The following is a 25,633-nucleotide window of genomic DNA, read 5'->3' on the forward strand; positions in this document are numbered from 1 at the left end:
CGGTCTTCTCACTTGCATTATTGCCAACAAAAAATCTGTCAATCTTTGTTCTTCCTCTATGTAATGTCTTTTCTCTTTGTACGCTTTTAAGATTTTCTCTTTATCACAAAATTTCAGGTGATTTTATTAAGATATTCCTTGATTTCATTTCTTCATGTTTCTTGTGCTTCATGTTTGTTGAACTTCTTGGATCTGTAGGCTATAGTTCACAAAAATCTGGAAACTTTTCAGATAGCATTTCCACCCCCCCATATTTTCTGTTCCCTGCTTCTTCCCTTCAGAGACTCTAGTTACTCAGAGATCAGGCCATAGAAAGTTTCTTACATATCACTGATGCTCTGTTCATTGTTTTTTCAATTTTTTTCTCTCTGGCTGTCATTGGAAATAGTTTCTATTGTTTTCCCTTCAAATTCATTACTATTTTCTTCCTCAGTGTCTAATCTGCCACTAGTCATGTATTTTTCTTTTCGTTCGTTGCGATTTGCATCCCTAGAAATTTGGAGTCTTTTATATCTTCCATGTCTCTACTTAATACATTTAATCTTTTCCCTAACTTCCTAAATATATGGAATACAGTTATAACAACTGTTTTAATATCCTGTCTATTAATTCTATGATTTGTGTAATTTCTGGGTCAGTTACAAGTGATTGATTTTTCTCTTTGTTATAACTACAGACTAAATGAGCTGAAACATCTGTGGCTCCATGTCCCATGGTTTGGCCTTGTCATTATCATCATAAGTTGATTCTTGATACATCTCCAGTTTATAGCACTGATTTTGCTCCAGAAATCTTGTTACCCACTCCATATACAGCACCACGTCAAACTGGGACTTGCTTTGGGTTTGTTTACCTATCCTTAGGTACTGTGTGTTTGGGATGCGACTAGCACTGGCTAGTTTGCATGCAGCCAAGCTAATGCCTCCCTTTCCTTTCTGCCTGTGTTTCTCGATTAATGTACCCTAGTAATCCATTGAGATGTCTGCTACTATACTTGGCACTCATTGGCAATTTTCTGACTATACTTTGACATACAGGCAGTATAGTGTTGTGGCTAAGAGTAAGTTGTAGAGTCTGACTGCTTAGGTTTGTATTCCTGTCCAACCACTTAGTATGTATGACCTCGAGTAAATGATTGACTTCTCTATGCCTCAATTTCCTCAATTGTAAAGATAATAATAATACATACCTTATCAGGTTGTTGTGAGGATTAAATGTGACAATATAATATAAATAAATTAGAACAGTGTCAGCTCAGAAATTAATTTTTGTTAGAGTATGAGGTATAGCCAGAATTTAGACCTGTAAATCTGACTCTACAGATCACATTCCTAATTATTGTGATATTCTAATACCTGTTGCATGATCCTTTTCACATATTAGCGAAAATTTCCCTTCCGTATTAGCATCTGGGCTAGTTTCTCTGGTGCTTAAGTGCCCTAGTTCTGGTTTCAGCCTTAAGCACAAACCAACTGCCTATCTATCCAGAAGTAGTTGGGTAATAGCTTTCTAAGTCCTGGTCAACACAGGTGAAATCAGAAGACAAACAAGCAAGAAAAACAAAAGCATCTAGGAAACAATATTTCCAAATTGTTAAATATACATCAATTATCTTCCTAAATTTTTAAAATTTATTTTTTATTTTAATTTTATAATCCCAAGTCAGAAAAAACAAACAGAAAGGACACTCTCAGTGCCTGATAAGCCACCAATATTTCGTCTCCTTGACTTTTCTTTCACAGTTCAATATTTTAAATTTAGATGATGGAGAAGAGGTTAGGAATACACACAGAACATTAAATTTTTTAATTTAAATTTTTTTGATTTAAATTTTTTAAATCAAAATAGATATAAAGAAATGAGTCCAATAATTACAAAATGAAGCCACAGCTTTTCTGCAGCATAGGTACATGTCGAAGGCCAACATTTCGCTTTTTAAAATATCTAAGAATCACTACCTAACAAAGTGGGATACGTTTGCAAACTTATTTTGGATTAGAAAAATTAATACTCATACTGTGATCACAAGTTTAAACAACTAATGAATATTCCATCTAAGCCAGGAAACAGTATGATTTGACAGCTCGGAAATCTTGAAATTAGCATTTGCTGCTTTGAGCCAAATAACATATATGTATCACCTTTTCTGGAGGATTAACTGATATCCTTCCAGCGATGCTCCCTCGGCGGCCTTGACTCTGATTGGATGACCAACAGCCAGGCAGCCCTGAGTTACCGCTCGGCTCAGGATCATTCCAGCCTGCCAATGAATAGAGAGGGCAGAAAGGTCGGGATAAGTTAAAGGAACCAGAAGATTCAACAATGTGTCACAAATAGTGAGGTCATTATGCCTGGATAACCCTGGATATTAACAGTTGCCGAAAGTGAAACACTACCCACAACTTAGCGGTCAGTGAGCCGTGCTCAGAACCAGTGATCCTCCCGTCCTACAAGGGCAGCATTTTATAGTTCAGTGCAAAATAAAGCAGGCCTCGATACCTTCATCTGTCCCCTTTCCCTGTGCATATTTCACAGGGGTCCATCACATGTCACTTGTTATGGTTATAACGACAGAGCTTTCTTGAAATATGCACAGGAAAAAAAGGTGCAGCGAGCTGAAGGTGGAAACAAATCCTTAACCTTGGTACTCTGGGTCTAAACACCATGGGTTAAACATTTTAAGGTGGTTTGTGAACTGCTTTTGTTTTAAATGCTAGAAATCTCTAATAAGGAAATTGATTAGGAATATTGTTTGAACGGCCACGTCACAATTTTCTTACTTAGTGAATCAATACATTTTAAATAAGCAACGACAACTGAGGAATTTATTTACACAGATGACATGCAAAATTCTCTATTTTAACAGGTAACAAGATTTACTTTTTAAAAAGGGAGAGAATATTCAATCTAAAAATATTTTCAAAATTGGTTTCTTTTTAGTATGTAACATTTATTTCTCAGTGTTTTGTTGTGTGGGAAATATATGACTTAAGAAAATGATTTTTTAAAAATTTGCTTCTAAAAAGCACTGAATGGAATCCTCATTTGATAATGTTTTCTATACAGAAAGGAAACTGCTTAGGGTGAGGAAAAGAATCACCACTTATTAAGCACTTTCTGTATACCAGATACTATGCTTGAACTTCAGACATGCTTTCTCACTTAATCTCCGCAGTAACTGTGCCAGACAGGTGTGACTAACCGCATTTTACAGATAAGGAAATGGTGGCTCAGTGTGGCTAAGTAACTCTCTCAAGGTCACACAAGGGATTCTAATTCCTATCTAACCCTAAAACTCATACCCTTTTCAGTAAGCGGTTCAGTTATTTTTGAGGAACTTTTAGACAAGTACAGGTTTTTTAAAATCATAAAATTCTAGAAACAGATACCACAGAATTACAGAATGTGAGACCTAGGAAAGAACCTTCCATATCTACGGGGCCAACTCTTTAGGAGAGAAGACCAAAGCCCAGATACAGTATGTCACTTACTGAGGTCACACAGGTGTTCAGTGGCAGTGCTAAAAGTAAAACACTTCCATCATGCTCAAAAATTGGCCAGATATAGAGCAGCGTCCTATATTACAGTGAAAAGCCATATATTTTGAACCAGAGAGACCAAGAATCCTTCTTCTGCCACTTTTTAGACTCAGTTTTTTTCAGCTATATAATGAAAACCTGCACAGTTTGTACAAGATTAAATGAGATAAATGTGTATATGATGCCTAACATGTAGCAGATGATTAATAAAATGCAAATATTATTATTAAATCAGAAGTAAAATACAACTTTAAAGGGGCTAGTAGTTACAGTCTCCAGGTCAGAAGCAAGTTTAAGAAATAACTCATCTAACCTCATTCTGCCTTGTTATTTAAAATGAATAATATTTTAGTACCTTATGCCTTAGTTACTTTATATGTTTGTTTTGAACTCTCAGGGAATCTAAAAATAATAATTAAGGGCAACCTAAACTTTTATTTATAAAATAGTTTTGAAGTCCTCTCCCCTACCCCAAACTAGGTAGCAGCAAACTTGCCTGAATGACTCTACACCCACGGAAGTACTAAGAAGAAGCAAAAACAGTCTAAAGTGAGGGGACTGAGGGAAATAAAGGGTAAATAAAGCTGCACCATCTCTTTCCAGACATAAATACTTGGTGACAATTACAAAACATATTTCAATAGTAAGAGGGAAGAGGAGGGCAATTATACATTCTCAGGGTAAATCATATCCAAAAGTAAAATAATAAAGCAAAAGATCAAACAGTGCCAACCCACAGGTATACATGTGTTAGGCACTGTCACATCCTATACTCGGGGATTTCTTCTAAAACTGCCCTTATAAAGACCACATCAGTCATTATGTGGTGCCAGTCCACCGGGCTCCGTGAAGCACAACCGTGAAGGCTGAGAGTGGACACAAATGACATTCAGACAAACCCCCCGGAAACGGTGAGCCTGTGGACTGTACACAAGCTCTGTGCCGGGTTTAGACACACTGGGAGTCCGAGCGAACCAGCACGTCTGAAAGCGCATTGGTGCTCAGGGGGGCTCCAGCCCTCCTCGGCCCTAGACAAACCAGGCGCAGGGCAGGAGCACTGGCACCTTCCCCTGCACGCTGGGGGGAGGGCCGGGCACTGGAGCCGGTGCGCCAGGGGCTCGGGAGTCACTCAGGGGGGGCAGCCGCTCTTGGGCACCTTCGTGATCAGCCACACACTGGCTGCAGGCCAAGGGGTCGCCGGCACCATCTGACGTCCGCTGCTCACTTCACTGCTTGAGGAGCCCCACTTTCCAATGGAAACCGAGGCGTGAAGGACAATATTGGGATCCACCTGTACCATGAGAACAAGTGTACATTTTAAAGTAGAGTCCGAAAGTCAATGGTCCTCAATACACTTATCGAAAATAAGTTATCCTGGAACACTGTCTTTCGATTGAGAAGGGCTCTCTGGAAACAGGGCTCAGTCCCATTTGATTCACTCCAATTAATAGTTGTTGAGCACCAGTTCTGATGTGCAAGGCCCCAGACTGCGTTGGTGAGGATATTATAAAATACAGGGTAGGGTAAAAGTAGGTTTACAGTGGCTCATATGGAAAATAATACAATAATTAATAAATAATAATAGATGACTAAACTCTGTGTTTCGTGTACTGACAAATATAAACGTACTTTGCCCCACTCTGTATTTTTCCTGCCGTAGATAAACAGTAGAGGCAAAGAGAGAGAGACACACACACACACACACACACACACACACATTTTCATGGTAAGTTCCATATGGGTGATTAAACAGTACTCCCGGCATTCAAAGAGTGGCAGGTTCCTATCGGCTGTAGCAACAAAAAGTGGAACATCTTGAAGGAAGTAACATCTGGATAAAGACTGACAGGAATAAAAAAGAATACAAAGATATTCCAAGTAAGGGCAAGGGTGTATAATCAAGGTATCTCAGGATTTTCAATAGGCTCAAAAACTAAATTTGGCCAAACTGTAGAAGGTGTCAAGTGTAAGGCTATGGAGTTAGATGTTGGTAGGGAGCAGTGAACACTTTCAAGCAGGAGGGACCAGATTATAACTCTAGTAGGTTCATCTGGCAAAGGGTAGACATAATGGGTCGCACAATGGAGACATCAAAGGCAAGGAGAACAACTGGGAGTCCACACAACCTACGAATAAAGGGATATGAGCTGAGCCTTTAGTGATGGTTGTGCAAATGGACAGGAGGGGACCGACTGGGGAGACACTGCACCTGTGTTTATCAGATTACATATGTCAAAGGTACTGTGTGCCCTCTCATTTCTCACTTAGACTTGATCATCAGATTAACAGGCATTCACGTCACCTGCAGGAATTCTATTCTTTCAAATGTAATACTTTACCTCCTAACTTACATGATCACTTTCTCTGAGCAATCATGCTAACTTTGTAAGTTCCAGTATTTATTGGTACAGGATTATGGGAACGTGACTGGTTCTGCTTTAAACCCAATACATGATGTTGCTTCGATAACAATCTAAATTATTTTCTAATACTAAAAAGTCTATTCAAAATCGGTGCTAATACTAGATATATGTTGGGTGGCAAATGATTTTTTTAATTCAAAAATTAAATAATAATTTAAAAGGAAATATTTTTCAAATGTGACCAGGCAATAACAAAAGGGTACAACTAATACATTTGGCAATTATTCTATAATGGAAGATCATTACTTCTCAAAAGAAGAACATGTCATACGACCCCTGTACGTGAAAATAAAATTTTAGAGATCCAGCAACCCCAGCACGTAAGTAGATTTGACTCACAGCTCTTCGACTGCGCATTCCCCAGCCAGCCAGTTGTGGCTGGATTGGGGGGGGGGGGGAGTCCCCCGCAGCTCCTGGACAATGATAAACCGTATTCTACTAATCCGCCCGCCACAGGACTCAGCACTTACAGTAACACTCGTACTCCACCTCCTAACTCCAAGTTGCCATCACACTCAAAACTGTCCCCTGCAACTGGGAAGATGATTGTTTTGACTGGAATTAGTCAGACAGAAGGAACGCACTGCCAACTGCTTCTTTGTACAGCACCTGCTGCCAGCGCCTAAATTCTTGTTATCTCCACAACATGGTTTAATCTTTTAACAGTTGGCTTATTGGTGGAGAGCGGAGGGGTCCTTTGTGTCTGTCGTGGGTTGGCACCCAGTATTAACACCATGCTGTTCTTTGAGAGAGATTTTGCTGGACAGTTCCCAAGTGATTCTACACAGACCAGACACAGCCAGGGCCACTACCTCAGCTTCATTTCATGTTATAGAAAAAAAAAATTAAAAATTCTGCCAAGTCTGAGGACACTTAAAACTGACAATGGCCATTCAATTTCTCTTCATGACTTTACTTTCTTTTTTCTTTTTAATTTAATCTGACAGCCTAGCATTAGACCAAACATTTATGAAGGTGGTAAAGATTAAAAAACAACAACAACAAAAAACCAACCCTGTGAAAATTGAAATTCTGAAAAACAAAAGCGCTCTGACAATCTGCAACATCATATGCCCTGTGTGTGTGTGTGGGTGTGTGTGTGTAGGTGTGTGTTGGTGTAAAAACAGGTGTGTGCAGAAGCATTTATGTTGAGACTGCTTTCTAAATACATGCCATCATATATGTCATTAGAAAATCTTTTTAAGTCCTATTGAGAATCAAAACAGGAATTTCTGTTTTATGCTTTTGAACACCTATATACATAGCTCCCTTTAAATGACCACTATGACATTTCTGGTCTGAATAAACTGTGCTGATCTAGAAGCTGCCAGTGATAAAAATGATATATACATGTGCTAGGCCAGTAAAACTTCTTGTTTAATTTTCTTTTTCCAAATCACTAATGAAAGTGGAGTAGCCTTCAATATTCCTGTGCAAATTCAAAACAATAAGGGAACCACCTGTCTTTTCTTACAGGTCTACTGAGGAACTAAATACAAAACAATAAAATTTTTCTTGAAAGGAAAAGCTCATAGATCAATCATAATCTTCATTCTAAACAAGTTGTTTGCTACATAGAAATTTTATAAAATTTTATACTTTTGATAGACAATTTAGGGCCAAGTTAAATAATTTGATATATAAATTTAAACCACAACTATAAGAAATGTTCTAAAATCTCTTTCCTCCTATCTCTGATATTCCTCTTACTGTTTCCATTCCCTGATCTATAGCTGATCAATCCACCCCCCTCTAAGGACAAAAACTGAAAAAGTTTGAAAGCAGAAAATAACAGTGAGCACATATTTATGCCACCAAATAAGACAACTTCAAGATCTAGGTAAGCAGTCCTTAAAAAGCTTCTAACTATTGGTCTAAAAACATGGAAGGGACTTGGGATTTTATTTAAAGTCCTGCATCCTATTCTAATGGCAATCAGTTCAAAATTTAAGTTAAAATTTAGTATTTTCCACAATATAAATTATTTGTAGAAAATATTATTGCTCAATGACTTGCTCTCCATGAAGACTTGTTTGCCTTTCCCAGCCTCCTTTGTGCAAAACAGAATAATACATTCTGCTAGCATCCATGACTGCTGAATTTACAAGCTAACTTGTAACAAGTATGCCATAACTCTAAAATTACAACTTGGTATTTTTCTTGCTGTTTCCATACTGAGAGTTGTCACTAATGTTCTAATGATGTCTGATCATGCTGAAAGACTAGGATCAAAATAAGTTTCCTTTGCATTTTGGCAAAATATATGACCTGCCAAACACTAAACTGTCCATTTTTCTACTACATTTTTCCATAACCAGGCTCTCCTCAAGCTATTCTTCTCATTATTTTTTTCTTTTATATTAACTATCATGAAGTTTAAATGTCATCCATTTCGTGGCAACATATAATTTTACTGCCCTTAAACTGGAGCAATCTAAAAATGTCACCAATTTAAGGAACAATAGAGAACTGTTGAAAGATGTATTTGCCAAATTTTTCATTGCCGTAGATTCCAAATCTTTTTTTTTTTTTTAAATGGATAAAAGAGCAACAGGTTGTAATTGTCAGGGTTATATCTGTCTCCCACACTACTAATAGGGATTATGTGTTCCCAATTTTTCTCTGCAGGGAAGGTTTTACTTGTCAATAAGAGATTTCAACGAACAGTGAGGGGTTGGGCACTGATATTTCTATCTCAAGCCAATTTCAAAACGTACCCATCGTGAATATTGGCTTTTGCTTCCTTCCTCTCTACCCCTGTGGTAATCCTCTTAGTATCTTTACTGCAACAAGCATCGTGATTCTACCATAAGATGCCCTGTAGATACCCATCGCCTCTGCCTGAATCTCTCTTTAAAAGTGCTCTTTTTCAGGTTATTAAATTAATATTTCCAGTGCACTAATCATCTCTCTGTATATAATTGAAGACATTGTTGTGAAAGGATTTTAAAGGTTTCAGAACTAAGAAAAGGTTATTTTTCTTTGAAAGCTTCTCTTTACTTGCCAGTTGATCAAACCTTTGTTTTCTTATACTACTATTTTGGTTGGACTGAAATTTTATTTGAAACCAATTTCTCCTTCCAAAAATACAATAGTGCACAAACCTTTATTTAAGATGAGTGTTTTCTCACTCTCATGGAATCACTAGAATCAATTCATAATGATGCAATGACTGTGGATTGTTATTCTATCATTTTTCAACATTAAAAAATATAGATTTCTTTTAAAGTCCTACTTTAACTTAAAATCAAAGAGAGGAGCCTCCTTTGAAATCTTTTCCTGTAATAACTCTTTACCATTCAACTTTCTTTCGGGTTTGAGCTGCTTTCTGTTGAATGAATGAATGAACCAGTGAATTCAATTGCATTTAGAGAAGTCTAAGCATCTAGTTACTGAGGCAGAGATACGGATGACCAGGATGCCCTCTGCCTGAAGGAATGTCTAACCCAGCAGCAAGGATAAGACAAGGACCTCCCGAGTTGTCTCCCTAACACAAGGATCAAATCAGATCTTGCCTCTGCTTGATGTTTCCAATGGCTCCTTGTTTTCTACAGAACAGCATCCAGAATCCCTAACATTAAATTAAGACCTTTCATAATCTGATCTCAGCATCCAGTGGAATCTACCATTCTTCCCTTTTTATCCCAACGTGACCTGAAATAGGCCTAAACTTGGAGCACTAATTTACTTCAAATTGTACCAAAAAAAAAAAAAATGTTGTGAGAGGAACGGCATCAAGTTCCACGTCTTCGTAAGTGGCACAGAATGGATGCAGTGGGGTTACGGAGGCCACATCCTATCCGGCTTGGGAGTGAGCTGGGGTAAAGAAAGAGCTTATGAAACAGGCACAAGTCAGACAAGGCCAGCACGAGGCGCGGGGTTTCCGCCAGCGCTTGCTGACCGCGGCTATAGGCCCGCAGGGGCTGGGGTGCGGCACAGGGAGGGAGGAGGCTGGGGCGCCGGCCAAGAAAGGGGGGCTGATTCCAGGCAGCGGGGGCCACGGGCACATGGTAACGGAAATCGCGAGTGCTTTCAGAAACCAGCAAACGAACGATCTGGCTTGGCTAACTCCCTATTAGACAACAGGGAGCCTCGTAAGACAGGTTACAGCTGAATTTTAACACCCTTCATCACAAATACATCGTGCCCTTGCCCTACACTCAGCGCCGTGCCAGCGCTCCAGGACGCAAGGGCCAGTAACGCAACGTCTGCATCTGGGGAATCCTCACTTTAATGGAGAAAGACCCAAGAGCAAGTGACAGCCCGTCCCGAAGCACGGGCTCTAGGAACAGTTTTCAGAGGCCTTCTGCAAATGCAAGGAATTCGAGGTTAATTGTCTCTGGGGGATCCGAGAAGGCTTCATGGAAGAAGAGGTCATTGGATAAAGCCTAAGGCAAAAAAAAACACCTCAAGTCATGGTGGGAGATACTTCCTAGGCAAAGAACAAGATATGTCCCGGCACAGTATACCAAAGTGAGAAGCATGCCATGGGACACAACTGATTAGCTCCGACTGTAGTGAAGGGCACGGAGGCGGGAAAGGCAGACAGAGTGGGCAAGACTGAAGGAGAGCCGTGGGGATGGGCGAGCGAGGGCCAGGCGAGGCTATGCAGCTCCTGTAGGCAACAGCCAGGCAGACGAGTTTTCTGAGCAGGAAAATAATGTTACAGCAAAACCCTAAAAAGGCATGCCAGCAGGATCAGAACTATGGTAAATAAATCTAAAGGTCAGATGAATATAATACATAAAAGGCATTCATTCTTGGTGCCTCAACTTACATTTATTTTCTAAATTTGCTCAAAAACAGGCAGGCTTAGAAATAATTCTTGCCTTTATTCTATTTTTGTAATTATACTATTTAGATTTATATACACATTGAAACAACTAATATTTTCAGTATAAATTTTGACCTAATAGACTGAATGGGCAGCATGGAGAAATTCAAAATTAATAGTTTAGGACAATGTGCTTCTTACACCGTCTCCTGGAAATATAAAGTCCCAACCAGTTAACAGGAAGCCCTACTTTCTTTGGGCATCTCTATCTCTGTGTGTGCCTTTTGGTTTTGATTTCATGAGTTCAAAAACTAAAGCTTATACAACTGAAGTGAACAACTCTATATAGTTTCCCAACTGAGAAAAACAAAAAAGTTATTCCTTTTTTGAAGACATATTTAAAGTGCCTTTCATAGCTCAGTTGGAGAACAAAATTCTTTACTGGCAGGATACCTAAGTGTAAATTAATAAAAAGACCTTCTGGAATGGCTTGTCATGAATTGGGTTTTCTAAAGAACTCATGTTCCTTAGATAAATCAACCCATAGAGCAAATAGATCAGATCCTAAAGTTCAGAGAGAGAACAGCCATCTTAAAGGCGTTCTTAAGTAACTCAAACTTATTATTAGTATAGTAGGTATAGAGAAAATATGCTAAAAACAGCACTTGAATGACAGAATTCAGATAGAATTTTTTCAAGCAGAAATGCTATATATTGATTCATTTTTAAAGTGCTTAATAACAGGAAGTAAAAAATAATACTTGCCCCAACACTTGTAAAATAACTCATAGTTTTCAAAAACTTTCCCAAATATCCACTCAGTCACCATGTATTGACTGAGAGTCTAGCACAGAAACTACCCACAGTAATTATGACATATAATTCTGACCTTGTTCTGCAGGAAATGGTTCTCCAAGTCCACTTTTTCAAATTGATCAGGTATCTGCTGACTGCTGGCATTAAAATTTGCTGGAAATCCCTCACAAACGTCCCAACTAAGCAAAGTGAAACATTTCATTATTTTTGCTAGAATAAAATGTATTTAATTATAATACTCTTTAATCTACTAGTATAATAATTTATGCACTTTATACTCTGCTAGTGAGAGAAAAAGCAATGTACAGTTCATAATCTTTTTAAACAAAAATTTGTAAAGTGCTTTGGTATCTATAGTTGGGAAAGAGAAGGCTTTAAATTTTTACCTTATTAACTATTAACTATTAATAGTACAAAAAAACACACAAAAAATGACTTTTATTCTTACAGGATCACTCATAGTTGAGGCCATCTTCACTGTTAAATTTATATTCTAAATACAGTGGACTATGAATAATAAAGCATGTTTTTATACTTATAATAGTTGGGTTATAGTTTAGTATTTTTAAGAACTTCTTAAGGGGCAGCACAGTCTAAAGGGCACATGGACAAACCACAAACTGGAGGTATTGAACATCAATCTTAATTCAGCCAAATCACTTGTTTTAAAAGTGAGCAAATCCCTACCCTAAAGGAAATGACTTGGCTCAATATTGGTATGTTAAGACAGAGTATAGAGCATGCTGCTCTTCAACAGAAAACAGTTCTGGGGCTGGTAATGGTATATTTTTCAATGCTCTGAGAAATATAAGTAGGAGTACAATTATTAAGAAATCAAATGTTACACTTTAGAGTATAGAAAGAAAATTCAAATGGAATTCAAATACTAAGTAAATTATCTTCAAACTAGTTTGTGTTCAATAAGGGCAGTTTCACATTGTTATTTTTAAGGAGCTAGATCTAATTTGAATCCACTCACTAAAACAATATTTATTGCACCTGGGAAGTAAAAGCAAGAAGGAATACATGAATTTAAAATTAAACTCCTAGCTAAAAATGGAAGGGAAAGGATCTAGGCAAATTTAACAGCTCAGAGAAAGATTATTGCACATGAAATAAATCTCATAAATGCAAATGCCTATAAAAAAGCATGCTGATGAGTTATTTTCTATCTATAAAGAAAACGAGAACAGGACAAAAGAGTTTCAAATCTTGCCTGAAAAGTGACAGGCAGTCATTGGGGGCTAGAGGTGTTTAAACAACTACCAAGGAACACCAAAGAGTCTGTCTCTGTAGACGTATTTTAGCAGAAGGTTGACACTAGACTAAGTGACCTCATCAGACTGGTTTTCTGGATCTGCCCTCTACTTCAGTCTTTTCACCTGTATCTTAAATTGTAATTTGTTAAATTAAAAAATATTAAAGCTAGATAAGACCTTATAGACAGGTCACATAACCCAACATAGGATCAGTTTTCTGCTTCATTGTCCAATATGGTAGCCATTAGCCACATATTCCTATTTAAATTAAAATTTATTTAATTTCAACAAAATTAAAAATTCAGTTCCTCAGTCACATTAGTCAAGTTCTCAATAGTCACAAAGTATGTTAACATTCATCCTCACAGAAAGTTCTATTAGACAGTTGAGAATAGTGGTTAAACCCTCAGTTCTTGAGAAAGACCATCTGAGTTAGAATTTTGGCTCTATCATGTACCAGTTGTCTGACTGGGCAAATTCCTTTGCCTATCTGTGCCTCAAAGTTGTCTCTATAAAATGGAGTAATAATAGGATAACAGGTAATGATGTGATTAAAATAATTGTTTTGAGGATTAAATAGAGTCTTACCCAATTCATTTAGAATTGTGCCTGGACTATGGTCAGCACTCTGTGAATGCTGGGTTTCATTTTTTTTACAGATGAGAAACTGACACCCATCTGCTCATGGACAATCATAGGCAGATATGGGGCAAGATGCCCAGACCCTCCAACTCCTGCTCTTCTCACTATCCCTCCAAGCCTCCAGCATATTGTTTTTGTCTTCAATTTATTGTCATCAAATGACATCCTTAAATATGAACATTCATATAAATAAACATTGTTTAATATTTTAATGGCTCCATTCAAAACTATTAATTTAGAAACCACTAAAAACAGCTTCTACATTTCAAATAAAATTACCTCTGCAAAGCTGAAACTATAATCTGTTCATTGACTTATATAGTTTTTTAAAAAACTCAAAGAAAGTTAATGATAAGTCTTTTAGGCACTAGCTCATTATGTCATGAAATAAGTCAATAAAGTAAATAATTGTTTATGTAAGATGATTCAAAGAACATCTTTTAGTGTTTCAGTCTCTCACTCTGGAAAATCTGAATTTAGGTGATTCAGATTACTTTAACTAAGCACATGTTAATTTACCTGTCACATCTAGGTAGCAGAACAGCACTGAGATCCAAGAAGGTTTTATATGCAATTGTAACGCCACCTCTGGCAAATACAGTCACCTGGTCAAAGGTCAAACTCAAAACAGGGTTCAGTGGAGATCTGAAAAAAATAAAATCAAAATCAAAGCTATCTGCAAAATTATGCAAACGTTGAAATTTGAGTACAAATAAATAATAAAGAATAAAATATCAGTATCTAATAAAATTCAGAAATACTAAAATGCATTTTACTTTATTTGGCTGATTTAGAATATGCCAAGGATAGCTACAACACATGATAATTTTTAAAATAATTTCAATTAAAAAAACAAAGTATTTAGTGGAGAAAAACAACCAATTTTTCATATAATGTTCATCTTTTAATAATTATATCATGTATAACTAAATGATGTTCATCAATGTATAACTACGATGCAATACACCAATAATAATCTTTGGATCTGATAGTTAAATGAATCCTTAAGATTTGACTAAAAACCACCTTTTTTTTGTGAGTTAACTAAATGTTATACTAATTTAATTTTTTATATTACATACTGTTAGGTGCATTGTTTTAGGTTAATTTACATATTTGAGAATTAAATAGAGACAGACTCATAGATAGAGAGCAGGCAGACAGTTCTGGTGGGGGGCCACTTGGAGAGGTGGAGGGATCGAGCAAAACAAGAAAAAAGAGAGAAAGAACTCATGGACAAGGACACCCATGGTGACTGGGTGGGGAGGGGGCGGGCGGAGGTGGCAGATGGTATAGGGGGGATAAATGGTGATGAAAATAAAGTAAATTAAATAAAAAAGAAAACAGATCTTAGATAAGAATGGCCACTATGTCCAAGATGAGCCATTTTTTTCCTAAATTGGTGACAAACAATTGCTATTTAACTTTATAATTTTATGGCTCAACCACATCACCTGCGTATTATAAAAGATATTTAAACTGAATCTAATCGTGAGAAAACAGTCAGACAAGTCCGGAATATGGGACATTCTACAAGAAAAGTGCTGAACTTTAAAAAAAAAAATCAATGTCATGAAAAACAAAACAAAAGATAGGAGAATAAAGAAAATAACTAAATGCAATACAGGAAGCTAATTTGGATACCAGGTTACAAAAAGCTCTAACGCACATTTTGGGTAGCTTGACTATAACTTGTGTATTAGGTGACATCACATTATTGTTGACTGTGCTAGATATTACAATGTGGTGATACAGAAGAATATCCTATTCTTCAGGTTTGTGACCTGAAGCATTTAGGAGTAAAACTTGAATGATTGTCTGAGATTAATTTCTAACCATTCAAAAGAGAGAGAAGGAAGATAACAGAGAGATAAAATAACTGTGGCAGACTCTTTAGATTGTTGAACCTGGGTGAAGGACATATAGGTATTCGTTGTACAGTTCTTCCAAGTTTTCTGCAGATTGGATATTTTTCAAAATAAAAATTGGGAGAAAAATAGTTAAAGGACTCAAAGTTGAAGCAGATATTGGCAACATAATCTTTTGTAAATGAGTAACCTGGCCCCTATATCAGCATATGCTAGGCAAGTTAGAATTACTCCCTGAAAATGAGTATCAGTTATTTAGCACATATTGCACATTTTCTCAATATATTTTAAGCTAGATGAAATAACTTTTTAGACACAAATTTTAGAAGTTCCAATAGTAGCAAATGCTATAATGGAGCCTCATTTTGGATTCCAAACCAGAAAAAGAATACATTATCCGTTAAAATAACAATAATGTACAAACAAATATACACATTATGGACTCCTCCAGCTACAATCTTCAGTTGATTTTGGACTATTTCAGATACCTAGCGTTCTATTAGTTATTCCACAAATATGATCCAATTAACCAAAAACAGATGTTTGATATTATTAAAATGCAATATTACAGCAAACATTATTAAAAACGTCAAAATTAGTCACTACTTTAACAGTGATGTTTAAAAAGAAATTATTAGACACACGTTTTACTAAAAGCCATTCCTTGTAATAAAATTCATTGCTATTTTTACCATGAAAAAAAATTCTCACAGTGCAATTAAAATATATTTTGAAATCTGCCTTTGGGGAAAAAACAGCATTCCTTACATATATTTTTAATTCTATAAATTACACGGCATTAGAATTATTAAGTATTTTAAGTTTTTTCTTCTGGGTCAGGTGAAATAGAATTTTGTAATATGGTACCCAAACTAATCCTACCAACTTCTTATAAAACCTTCATGGACTTCTGAGTAGACTTAGTTCCATACTTGAAATTTTTACTATTAGAATATATGGCAAATCCAATCAGCCTCTAGTTCTGTCCAGGCTATTTTCATTATAGTTATGATCAATTATACTCTAGAAGCAATAATTCCCCTCTATGTCCTCTATTCTGTTCTACAGATAAAGAGCTAAAAAAAAAATTAAGAGAAGGCAGTAAAGTGTGTTTAAGTTTCCTGACAAGCGGTTTCAGAGTTCATTTGGATGTGTTCTGTCAAAATATGCATTAATCTTCAAGATATTCCACATACAGCCCAGCTCATCAGTGCCTGCCAACTGCAGCCTTTTTCTTTTTTCAGAAATGCAAATAATTGTATGCAGGAATTTACCAATCTACAAAAATTTACACAATGCTCCGCAATAACCAGTAATTATTGTGGGGTAATACAAGGTGCCTTTGAGAAATATAACTCTGATAGGATAGAGCTTACAAGCTTTACCAATTTATCTTTAGCTGTCCTGTCGTTGGTTCTTAAAAGGTTAAGGCTTTATTTGTGAAAACATAGAGAGATAGTGGGAATCCTGTTGTCTACAGCTTCATAAATCTTGCTTAAAATCCTTTTCAATTACCATCCATTTCTCCTTTAAAAAGGGACAAAAAAATAGAGGAGTGGAAGCAGGTCAGGGCAGTGTGCGACAATGACAGTGTGATGGGCTTGGGCCCCCCGTGGCGTTTCCATCTGCTATCATTAAGGTGACTACTCAGACATGAACAAATCCCACTCGCTGTGCTGACAGGCAGACTTCAAGAACTATGACAAGGCATTAAGACGGAAAAGTCAGAGAGAGGGAGAGAGAGAGAAAGATGTCATATTCCACAAACAATGCTCCCTCACACACAAAAAACACCCTGACATTTTATTGGGATTCAAGATCTTTAAAAATTTTCATAAAGGGTGCTGCTTGGCTTCTCCACTCTCCGTTTACATTAGTTTGCCCCAGGAGAGACAGAGGACAGACAGAGTGAATGCCTCACGCCTACCTGTATGCTTGACCATAAGAGACCCAAATTTTCTGCTCATTTTTCAGCAGAAGTGGATTCTTAATTTCTTGACCATGCTCATCGAAAAGCCGTGCTGAAGAAAGATTGAGGCCTGGCGGGTTGGTGGAAGATCCTTGAAGCCTTTGATGAATCTTGAGAAGTAACTGGTGGTGGGTGGAAACAATGAAGAAGAAAAAAAACACATAAAATGTGAACATCTGTAATAAACTGTCTCTGCTCTGTAACAAATGAAGTCCAAACAAATGATAATTAAATTCATATAGAATGTTAAAAGAAGTGTGAAATGATGGCACCGTTCAGCTCGGGGAAAGTAACAAAGTGAGCATGGGCTTTTAACCAGCAGGGGGTGCCACAGGCTTGTGATTGAGCTCTGACCCTCTGGCGCGGGGACTGAAAGCAGATGTGACAGTCTTACAGGAAGAGCGCTTAGCTTCTACACATGGTAACAGTCCTCCTTGATAAGGGTTATGCTTTTCTTGTCGGAGCTACACATTCTCTTAGGCCCTTCCAGGGCATGTTCGAGTTTTCCAGTCGGCAACCTCCCCGTGTCCCCGACTAACCTGAGATAACCAATGGTAGAACAATTCACCGCTAACAGGATTGCAAAAATAAATAGGACTTTCAGCCCAGGTCGGTTCACTTAGACCTCTCCCTGGCTGTATCTTAATTAAGGGCCCTGCAAATGCTTCTGAGCCACTTCTATAAGAGATATTTTCAAGTTGACAAAGTTGAGAGTGTGAAGTATGAAATGCTGTCATTTAATAATTTAAATGCTAGCATTATCATTGTTTGCTTCTACCTTACCTTTAGGGTCTCTGAATTGTCAAGATAGTTCTAACTTAAGGCCTATTTCAAATGAAAGTAAATACAACTGAACTGGGTTGCAGATGGGATTTTAAAAGACTTTTTCATCATTTTCGGTCACCTTTGTTGGAGTGTTGAAACCTCTCCTCTTTCCGGCTCTGCGCCCCACGCTATCCATTACTCTCTTCTCCCCCAGCCTTCTGTCTCCCCCCAGGCTTCCTCTTCTCCTCTCCCTTGTTAGTTCTGTGTGTCTCAATTTCTTGCTCCGTAATCTCGGCAGGGAAGTGGATACGGCTGTGGTTTTTCCTTGCCCAGCTCTGTTTAGGGTGTCTCTTTTGCTCCTTCCATTAATTTCCATTGAAGGTATTCTGAGAAGTGCTAAATGCCAAGGCTCAAAGGAAGGAAAAGTTGCAATCTTGTCACATATGCCAGTTTCCTCCCCTGTTGGCTCCAAACTCTTGACCCAGTGAAGTATTTCCTTTCGCCAGCAAGTATATTTGTAAAATGCCTAAGAATTAGGCTTTGTCCTAATTAGAGATAAATAATTGCATCTCCCACTTTCTTAGCTCTACATTGTTTTCAAAAACTCTATATTGACCAGCTTCTCAGCCTTGAGCATTAGAAGGGCTGAAAACGATAACATGTTTTTCATTTCATTAAAGTTAATGCTTCTCACACAGCATAGCCAAGTCCTTCGAATTAAAAATAACAACCACTGCCCTAGCCAGTTTGGCTCAGTGGTTAGAGCGCTGGCCCTCGGACTGGAGGATTCTGGGTTCCATTCCGGCCCCAGAACCTCATTCTATTCCGAACCTCGGTTGCAGGCTCAATCCCCTCGTGTGGAAGGCAACCAACTGATGTGTCTCCCTCTCATCCGTGTTTCTCTCTCTCTCCCTTCCACTCCCTCTGAAAAAGTGGTGGAAAAACATCCTTGGGTGAGAAAAATAATAATAAAGCAACTACTCTTTTCTTTAGGAGTACAATAGGCAAAGGTGCTAGAATAGTAAAAATCTGCATTTTTTAATTGGACCTACAAACATGTTTTAAAAATCTGTATATTGTATTCACAAAACCCTCATTTATTACTGTGTGGTCTCAACCATTGAGCTTATTTTTTTGTTGCTTTTTTATTATTTTAGAAAAACATGCAATGCTGATCATTGTTAACATCACCGTGATCTTGTTTTATAGGCATCACTTTTTTGTAAAAGGGAAAGATATAAAAGATTGAACACCTAATCCAGGAGATAAGTGTGTACACAAACAACAGGAGTGTGTGCTAGGCGAGGAATGTGAACACCTGACCACTTAACCAAATTCACCCTCACAGGAGTGGCATCGCGATCTCTATTTTCTCAAGTTGTGATAGACTGCATTTTAGGTGTTCAAAAATGAGCATTTGGCAGCCTCCAGGAGCTGGGGCCCTGGTGCCTTTCATCTCTAGGTCATTGGTTAGAGTTGGGATATGGTGACCAAAAGTTGTGATAATTTTCACCCATTTATCTTTAAAGTTATGGTCACCAGGACTTTACAGGGTAAGAATGTGTTCAGGGACCTGAGAGGAGTATGAAACATTTTAAGCTACTGACTGAGACGAGCGTGCACCAAGGGAAAAGACAACCTTGAGTGTCCCAAGGGATCTCCCAAACAAAGAGCTTTATCATGCTCCTAATTCTAGCTCCCACCCCAGAACGGTCAATTTCACCATGCCATAAGCCAACACAAAAATTCCTACAGAGCAATGTCTTCCTGTATAAAATAACATAAATGCCATCTTCAATTTTAATCTGAACGAAAGAGTAAAGTATCCTAATGTAAAAATGAGGGGAGGCAAGTAGATAATTCTAGGAAGACTTTTGCATCATGGTGTTTCGTATAGTCAGGGATGTGATGGTAACAAGAAACCAACGAAGGCTCTGGATCCTTCTCTCTCTAATGAATCAAGGCAGCATTTCCCATTTCTTCTGGGCCCAACTAATGATCAGATAAGAGTCTCCTAATTCTATGCAACTTGTGTGACTGACTATAAAGGCCAGGTAATAGATACCACCAGGGAGAGGTAAGTCTGGGGGTGCAGAACTAAACATGGGGGAGAAAGGGAGCAAGTTTCTAAACAAAAGCCAAGCAGCAGAGACTAAAACACTGGTGTGCGCTGGGGCGCATAACCCCAATTTGTAAATAACAGGGGTATTCAATGTCTTTTTATGCAAGACAAAGACTCAAAATAAAGACCCTGAACATGTTGATTCTGCCTGAGAAACATCCCCAATTGTCTGGAAAATAGGCAAAGGTAAGAGTGTCTAAGAAAACCATCCAGACTTGCTCACAGTGAGCACAGGAGAAAACCAAAGTTGCAATGTTAGTCGCTCAGAGTCTAGGGCTTGGTAACACCCTAGACCCTGAATATACCCTCTACTGAATATCATGTCACTTCTTTTCAAAGTGTAAACAAGAGGGCAATTCCAGAGTCCAGTGTAGACAGATTTCCAAATACAAGCATAACGAAGGTTAAGACGCTGTTCAGAGGTGTGGAATTAATACTATTCTAAAACTGAGAGCCTAAGGAATTCAGAAGCCTAGCTTAACACTATCGATCTTTACAGATCAGCAAACGATTGATCTTTTCTAAATAACTTTAAAGATGTAATTACCTAAATTAAGGACAAGTAACTTGGAAGACACTTAGAGTCATAAATAAATAATCAGTAAACTCACTTTTTCCATCATATTGCCAGCTTGGTTTGGGCTATTAGACCCCAGATCTTTTTGGCTGATACAAATAGAGATCTCTCCAGTGTCTTTACCATTTTCAAATATCTGAAAAATAAATGCATTCAAAAATAAAAATAAATTCATGCACACACACATACGTACATATATTCATACATACATATATAGACACAAACAGTCCTGGCTTCACACTGTGGGTGTTGACCGGAAAGCACACACTGGGAACCGTGCAAAGCACGGGCCTCCTGCATAAGCATGTGCAAGCACCTGGCAATGAAAATCAACAGGGCTGGAACAGTCCCTCATTTCTCCTCTTGGTTTCAGTGTCTTTTAACTAACTAGCTCTCCCTACAATCTCACAATAGAAGGAAATGTGGACACTAAAGGAGGGATCACGGATATGCTGGATGCTTAAGTGTTTCAAATGTCAGAGAAAGGTCAGCTCATTTCATTCTTCTTGAAAAACATAAAGCCACAGAATACGTGAGGGATGTCTGATTTATATTTAAAAGAGATCAGTGTTCAGTTTCCCTTTTGACTCACTAACAGGAAATTCAACCTGACAGATTTATTGCATAACAGTACGATAAAAGCCATTCACGTTAAGTGCACATATGCAACAAGTTGTTGAGGACAGAGATAAAATTCAGAACACTGCATTACGCAACGGCCCTTAAAAAAAAAAAAAAAAAAAATGCTAGCAAACAGTCTGGTCGAAAGTATCCAAATAAACCAGTTTCAAAGGAGGGCTCTAGAGGGAACACCAACCTCTGACCACATGGGGGATCCATGCAGGCGAGCCACTCACCTGGCGAGAAATGAAGCAGGCCACGGGAGGCCTGATGAATAAATTCAATCCTTGCTTTTTATTTTGTTTTTTTCCCCTAAAAATTCTTATCTTCCCTTTCTGATATACCCATCCCATCAAGGTAGCCATTTTATTTATTTCTAGCACTATTTCCAGAGAAGAAAATTTGGGACAGAATCTTATTATAAAGGAAGGAAACGGTCTGGTTTACTTTCGAGATAGTTCGAGAGTCATTTAATTAGTCCTAACCTGGTTTGGGAAATACTGGGTTTCCACAGCACTTCTCAGGCTATAGACCAAAAAAAAGGAGGGGGAGGGAATTAAAAAGAAGAAAAAGGAATAACTGCGGTCAAGAACTGTGGGTTTTCCCTCCTTGGAGCTTTTCATCCTGCTGATAGTCCAGTGGCGAAGGTTGAGCTGTCGGCCTTGGTTTGGGGATATCCTGCACCCTCTAGCATCTTTTGCTTCCAGGGATTGTTTTAAATTTCTTTTCTGAGTGAACATGCAATCCCAAGCAAGAAACCTCTCTACTTTTGCAAGGAACTTTGTAAACCCAACTGTGGCCAGCAAACCTAAGGGAAGGGGAGTAGGAGGAAAATCTGAGTGTCCCAGCAGGGCCCGAATCTGGAACAGAGCTCTTCGACAGCAGGACCAGTTAGCAATGACAGTCACAATTCTAGCCACGTGCATTCTGCAAGGTTAGTGCTGACAAAAGCTCAGGTGGAGGAACTTATTGATGTTCCTTTGTCAAGACTTGCTAGCCGGGAAATCAGAGTGCAGCAAATTATATTCTAGAAAGTGAGAGTGTGAGCGCCAACTGCCAAACTGTGAAAGCAAATGGGACTTGGTCAGCACCTAACAGCCTCACTAGCTCACTGCTTTCTCCACTACTGCTAATAAGTCCTCCTGTCTATGTCTAGAAAAGTGTTCTCAAAAAACAAAAAAAAAGAGGTGTTTTAATGCTTAAGTTTTCAAAGTTTAGATGTTTGAGTGAAAGAAAGCTGCCCTCCACTATTCATTCATATAAAAGGTGTTATTTTTCTGTATTTTCTACAAAAATAAAAATTCCCCTACCTGAAATCCTATGAGATTATGCTTTTCTTAAAGCCCAGCTCTGATTTTTAAGGTCTATATTAGTATGCCCATTTCTAAAAAAAATCTAAGAACTGTATTTATTTTTTTTCTTCCTTTACATGAGAAATACTTTTATTTCTAGTGTCCAATGCCTGAAAAAGATAGCTCTCTAAACAGAGTTACTATGACTGACTAGATATAGGGAAGTAAAAAGTAGTTCTACAACTTATTTCCCAGCTGCTGACCCTCGACTTAAGAAAACCCGACTGCTATCTTGGCTTCCCAGAGGCTCTCTGCATGGCCTCACCTCCCTATGGCTCTAAAATTAAATTCTCACTCTTGGAGTGGGATGATGCAAAAAGCCAGCTGAGGCTAGTCTTGGGTCCGAGGAGGAAGGTAATAGAGCCTAAAGTATTTTTTTTAATGATCCAGATCCTCTTGAAAACGATGGTAGCTAAGGACTACTGAAGAAAATACCTACAATTAGGAATTTACTTTTACTCTCTTAGTTATGCAAAGTACAGAGTTTTAAGGAGTGTCTGCCATGAACTATAGTCTTTTTACATTCATTCATGTCGATACTAACATTTCCTGAGCAAGACTAAATTGGATTAACATAAATGTTTCATTTTAATGTTGTTAAGTGATTCATTCATTCATCAAATATTTACTGAGTTCATAGCAAGTGCCAAGCACTGCACAGGTGCTTAAGATATACCAGTGAATTTCCACTCTCGAGGCATGGACCAAGTAAGTAAATCCTATAGCATGGTCAGGGCACATCCAGGTCTTGTGAGGCCTAAAGTTTATTCAATTTGGGGGACCTTCCTCAATAAAAAGAATGCAAAATTACAAATGAAAAACTAGATAAAAATATTCATTTAAAATGAGTAAAGATACCACAACAATTTACGCATATTTCAAAGCTCACACATAATAAAAAACATCACAACATTCAGGAAAAGTTCCAAAATATTTTCATTAATTAGCTATCCAACGAACATATTTTGGCTGACTTGTCTCTGATCACCTATTTATGGGGTAACTTTATAATACTTTCTGTAAGGAGAGAATCAAAAGATAATGCCATCTTCCCTCTTGAATGGTTAATCAACCAAATTTTTATTACTGATTAGAAAAACTTCTCTCGACTTCATAACTTAATTGGTCATTTTATTAAAAAAATTTAGGACTGATGTCAAGTTTGCGGAAAACTTAATCAGGTTTCTTTAAAGTATGAGCTATAAAATGTAGAAGAATTTCCTATAAGTTAGCTGGCTTTGTTAACTTCATACCCTGTTTTTCCTCCAACACTATACTTTTGGTGTCAGGCACTCTCGCCAACAGCCAGAAAGCAACACTCCAGCAGGCAGGTAGTAGCCATCTACCTGGAAGCTCTCCCCATGCCAGGATGGCTAGCACTGACCAAGCTACACAGGGAAGTGACTGCAGACAGCTAATGACATTCACCTACGCCCAAACTAAATGTATCCCCAGTTCCATTTCCCCTTTGCCGGACTTCGAAAATGCCTGTAGCCACTTCAACGCCACTTGGTGCAAAGGAAAGCTTGACAGAGGGGAAGTTGGAATGGAAACAGCCAATGGTCTCAACCAATTATAATGAAAATGTTACGCCTGCAAATTTTACTGAAACATGCAGCCATGTGTACACATTGCTAGGACCTCTCCCAGGGTGGTAGAGGGGACCTATGCAAGGAAGGGGCCCTGAAGCTTAAGTTTCATTAGCTTCGCGATAAATGCACTTTTGAGGGGGTTGGAAAGTGGTAAGTGCTATGTAAAGAAGAAAAATGCAGCAGGGCAGCATATATAGGGTCTGGGGTCATGGAGGGGATGGGCCTGGTAGCCACCATATGAAGCAAGTGATCAGTACAGGCCTTCAAGAGAGGAAAGATCTGAGTGAAGACTTAATGGTGAGAAAGTAAGCTAAGCAGACAGCTGGTGGAAGAGCAATGCAGACAGAAGGAGCTGCTAAAGCAAAGAAACAAGACACGGCTGTGCCCCAGTCTGTTCCAGGAATCTCAAGGAGACTAGTGTGACAGAAGCAGGGGGCTGGAGACAGCGAATAACATGAGCTCAGAGGGGTAAGGGGTTGGCAGCAAGATGGGGAGCCTTTGGAGGATTTGGAACGGAGCAGTAACAGGATCTAACTTACATTTTTTAAAGGATCATTGTGGCTGCTGGGCGGAGAGTTGACTACAAGGAGTAAAGGTAATACAAAGGGTGGGTGATAGTGACTCAAACCAAAGAATTATATTTATATATTATGTATAACAATGGGTATGGTGAGAAATGGTCCATTCCAGAGTGATCTTACTTGCTTAACTTATTTATTAGCAGGATCAGGAAATCAAATTTGTAGCTAGTCTAATATTTCTGAAACAGGATGTATGCATCTATGGGTGTAAATAAACAAACTAAATAACTTTTCATACACAGCATTTGTGACGGCATAAAAATGTCAATGAAGTACTAAAAGAATTTCTTTCATAGAGACAGTGACCAAAACTTAACTCATATGGGGAAAGATGAGCTAAGTGAGGAGTTTTGAGCTAATGCGTCTCTTTGACGAGTCTGCCTGCATCACTTATGACACCCATTTCAGGACTTGTATTTGGCCTAGTTCAGTGTCGTTACCCAGCCTTTAATGTTATAAGTCTGGTTAAGAGCTAGCATTTGGGGAACAGCAGGGTCCCAAACCCTCCATAACTGCTGAGCAGACCACCCTGGAAGCTCTCTGTGCGTGAGTGGAAGGCCAAACACCTAAGCTTCCGAATGCTGCAGGATGCAATGCTGTCAAGAGGCAGTAATAGGAAAATGACAGTGCAGTGTGTTGTCAAAAGTTGGGAGGCTGAACAGTAACAGGATTTACTACTAGAGGTCTGATGAACAAAAGGAATATAAAATTGCCATGCAAAACTATTTGGCAT

The 25,633-nt window shown here is 38.2% G+C and overlaps 1 protein-coding gene across 1 annotated transcript in view; it reads right to left on the reverse strand.

Annotated features, from left to right (window-relative positions):
* Nucleotides 1-25,633, reverse strand: part of DCDC1 (doublecortin domain containing 1) — a 279,224-nt gene that overhangs the window by 112,077 nt on the left and 141,514 nt on the right. The window contains exons 12-17 of the mRNA XM_081153073.1: nt 20,789-20,890; nt 17,249-17,412; nt 13,973-14,098; nt 11,626-11,731; nt 4,696-4,830; nt 2,142-2,260 (exon numbers count right to left, since the gene is read on the reverse strand). Coding sequence (XP_081009199.1) covers nt 2,142-2,260; nt 4,696-4,830; nt 11,626-11,731; nt 13,973-14,098; nt 17,249-17,412; nt 20,789-20,890 — 752 coding nt within the window. The remainder of the gene's footprint in view (nt 1-2,141; nt 2,261-4,695; nt 4,831-11,625; nt 11,732-13,972; nt 14,099-17,248; nt 17,413-20,788; nt 20,891-25,633) is intronic.

Source organism: Miniopterus schreibersii, assembly GCF_964146895.1.
Source record: "Miniopterus schreibersii genome assembly, chromosome: 12".
NCBI lineage: Eukaryota > Metazoa > Chordata > Mammalia > Chiroptera > Miniopteridae > Miniopterus > Miniopterus schreibersii.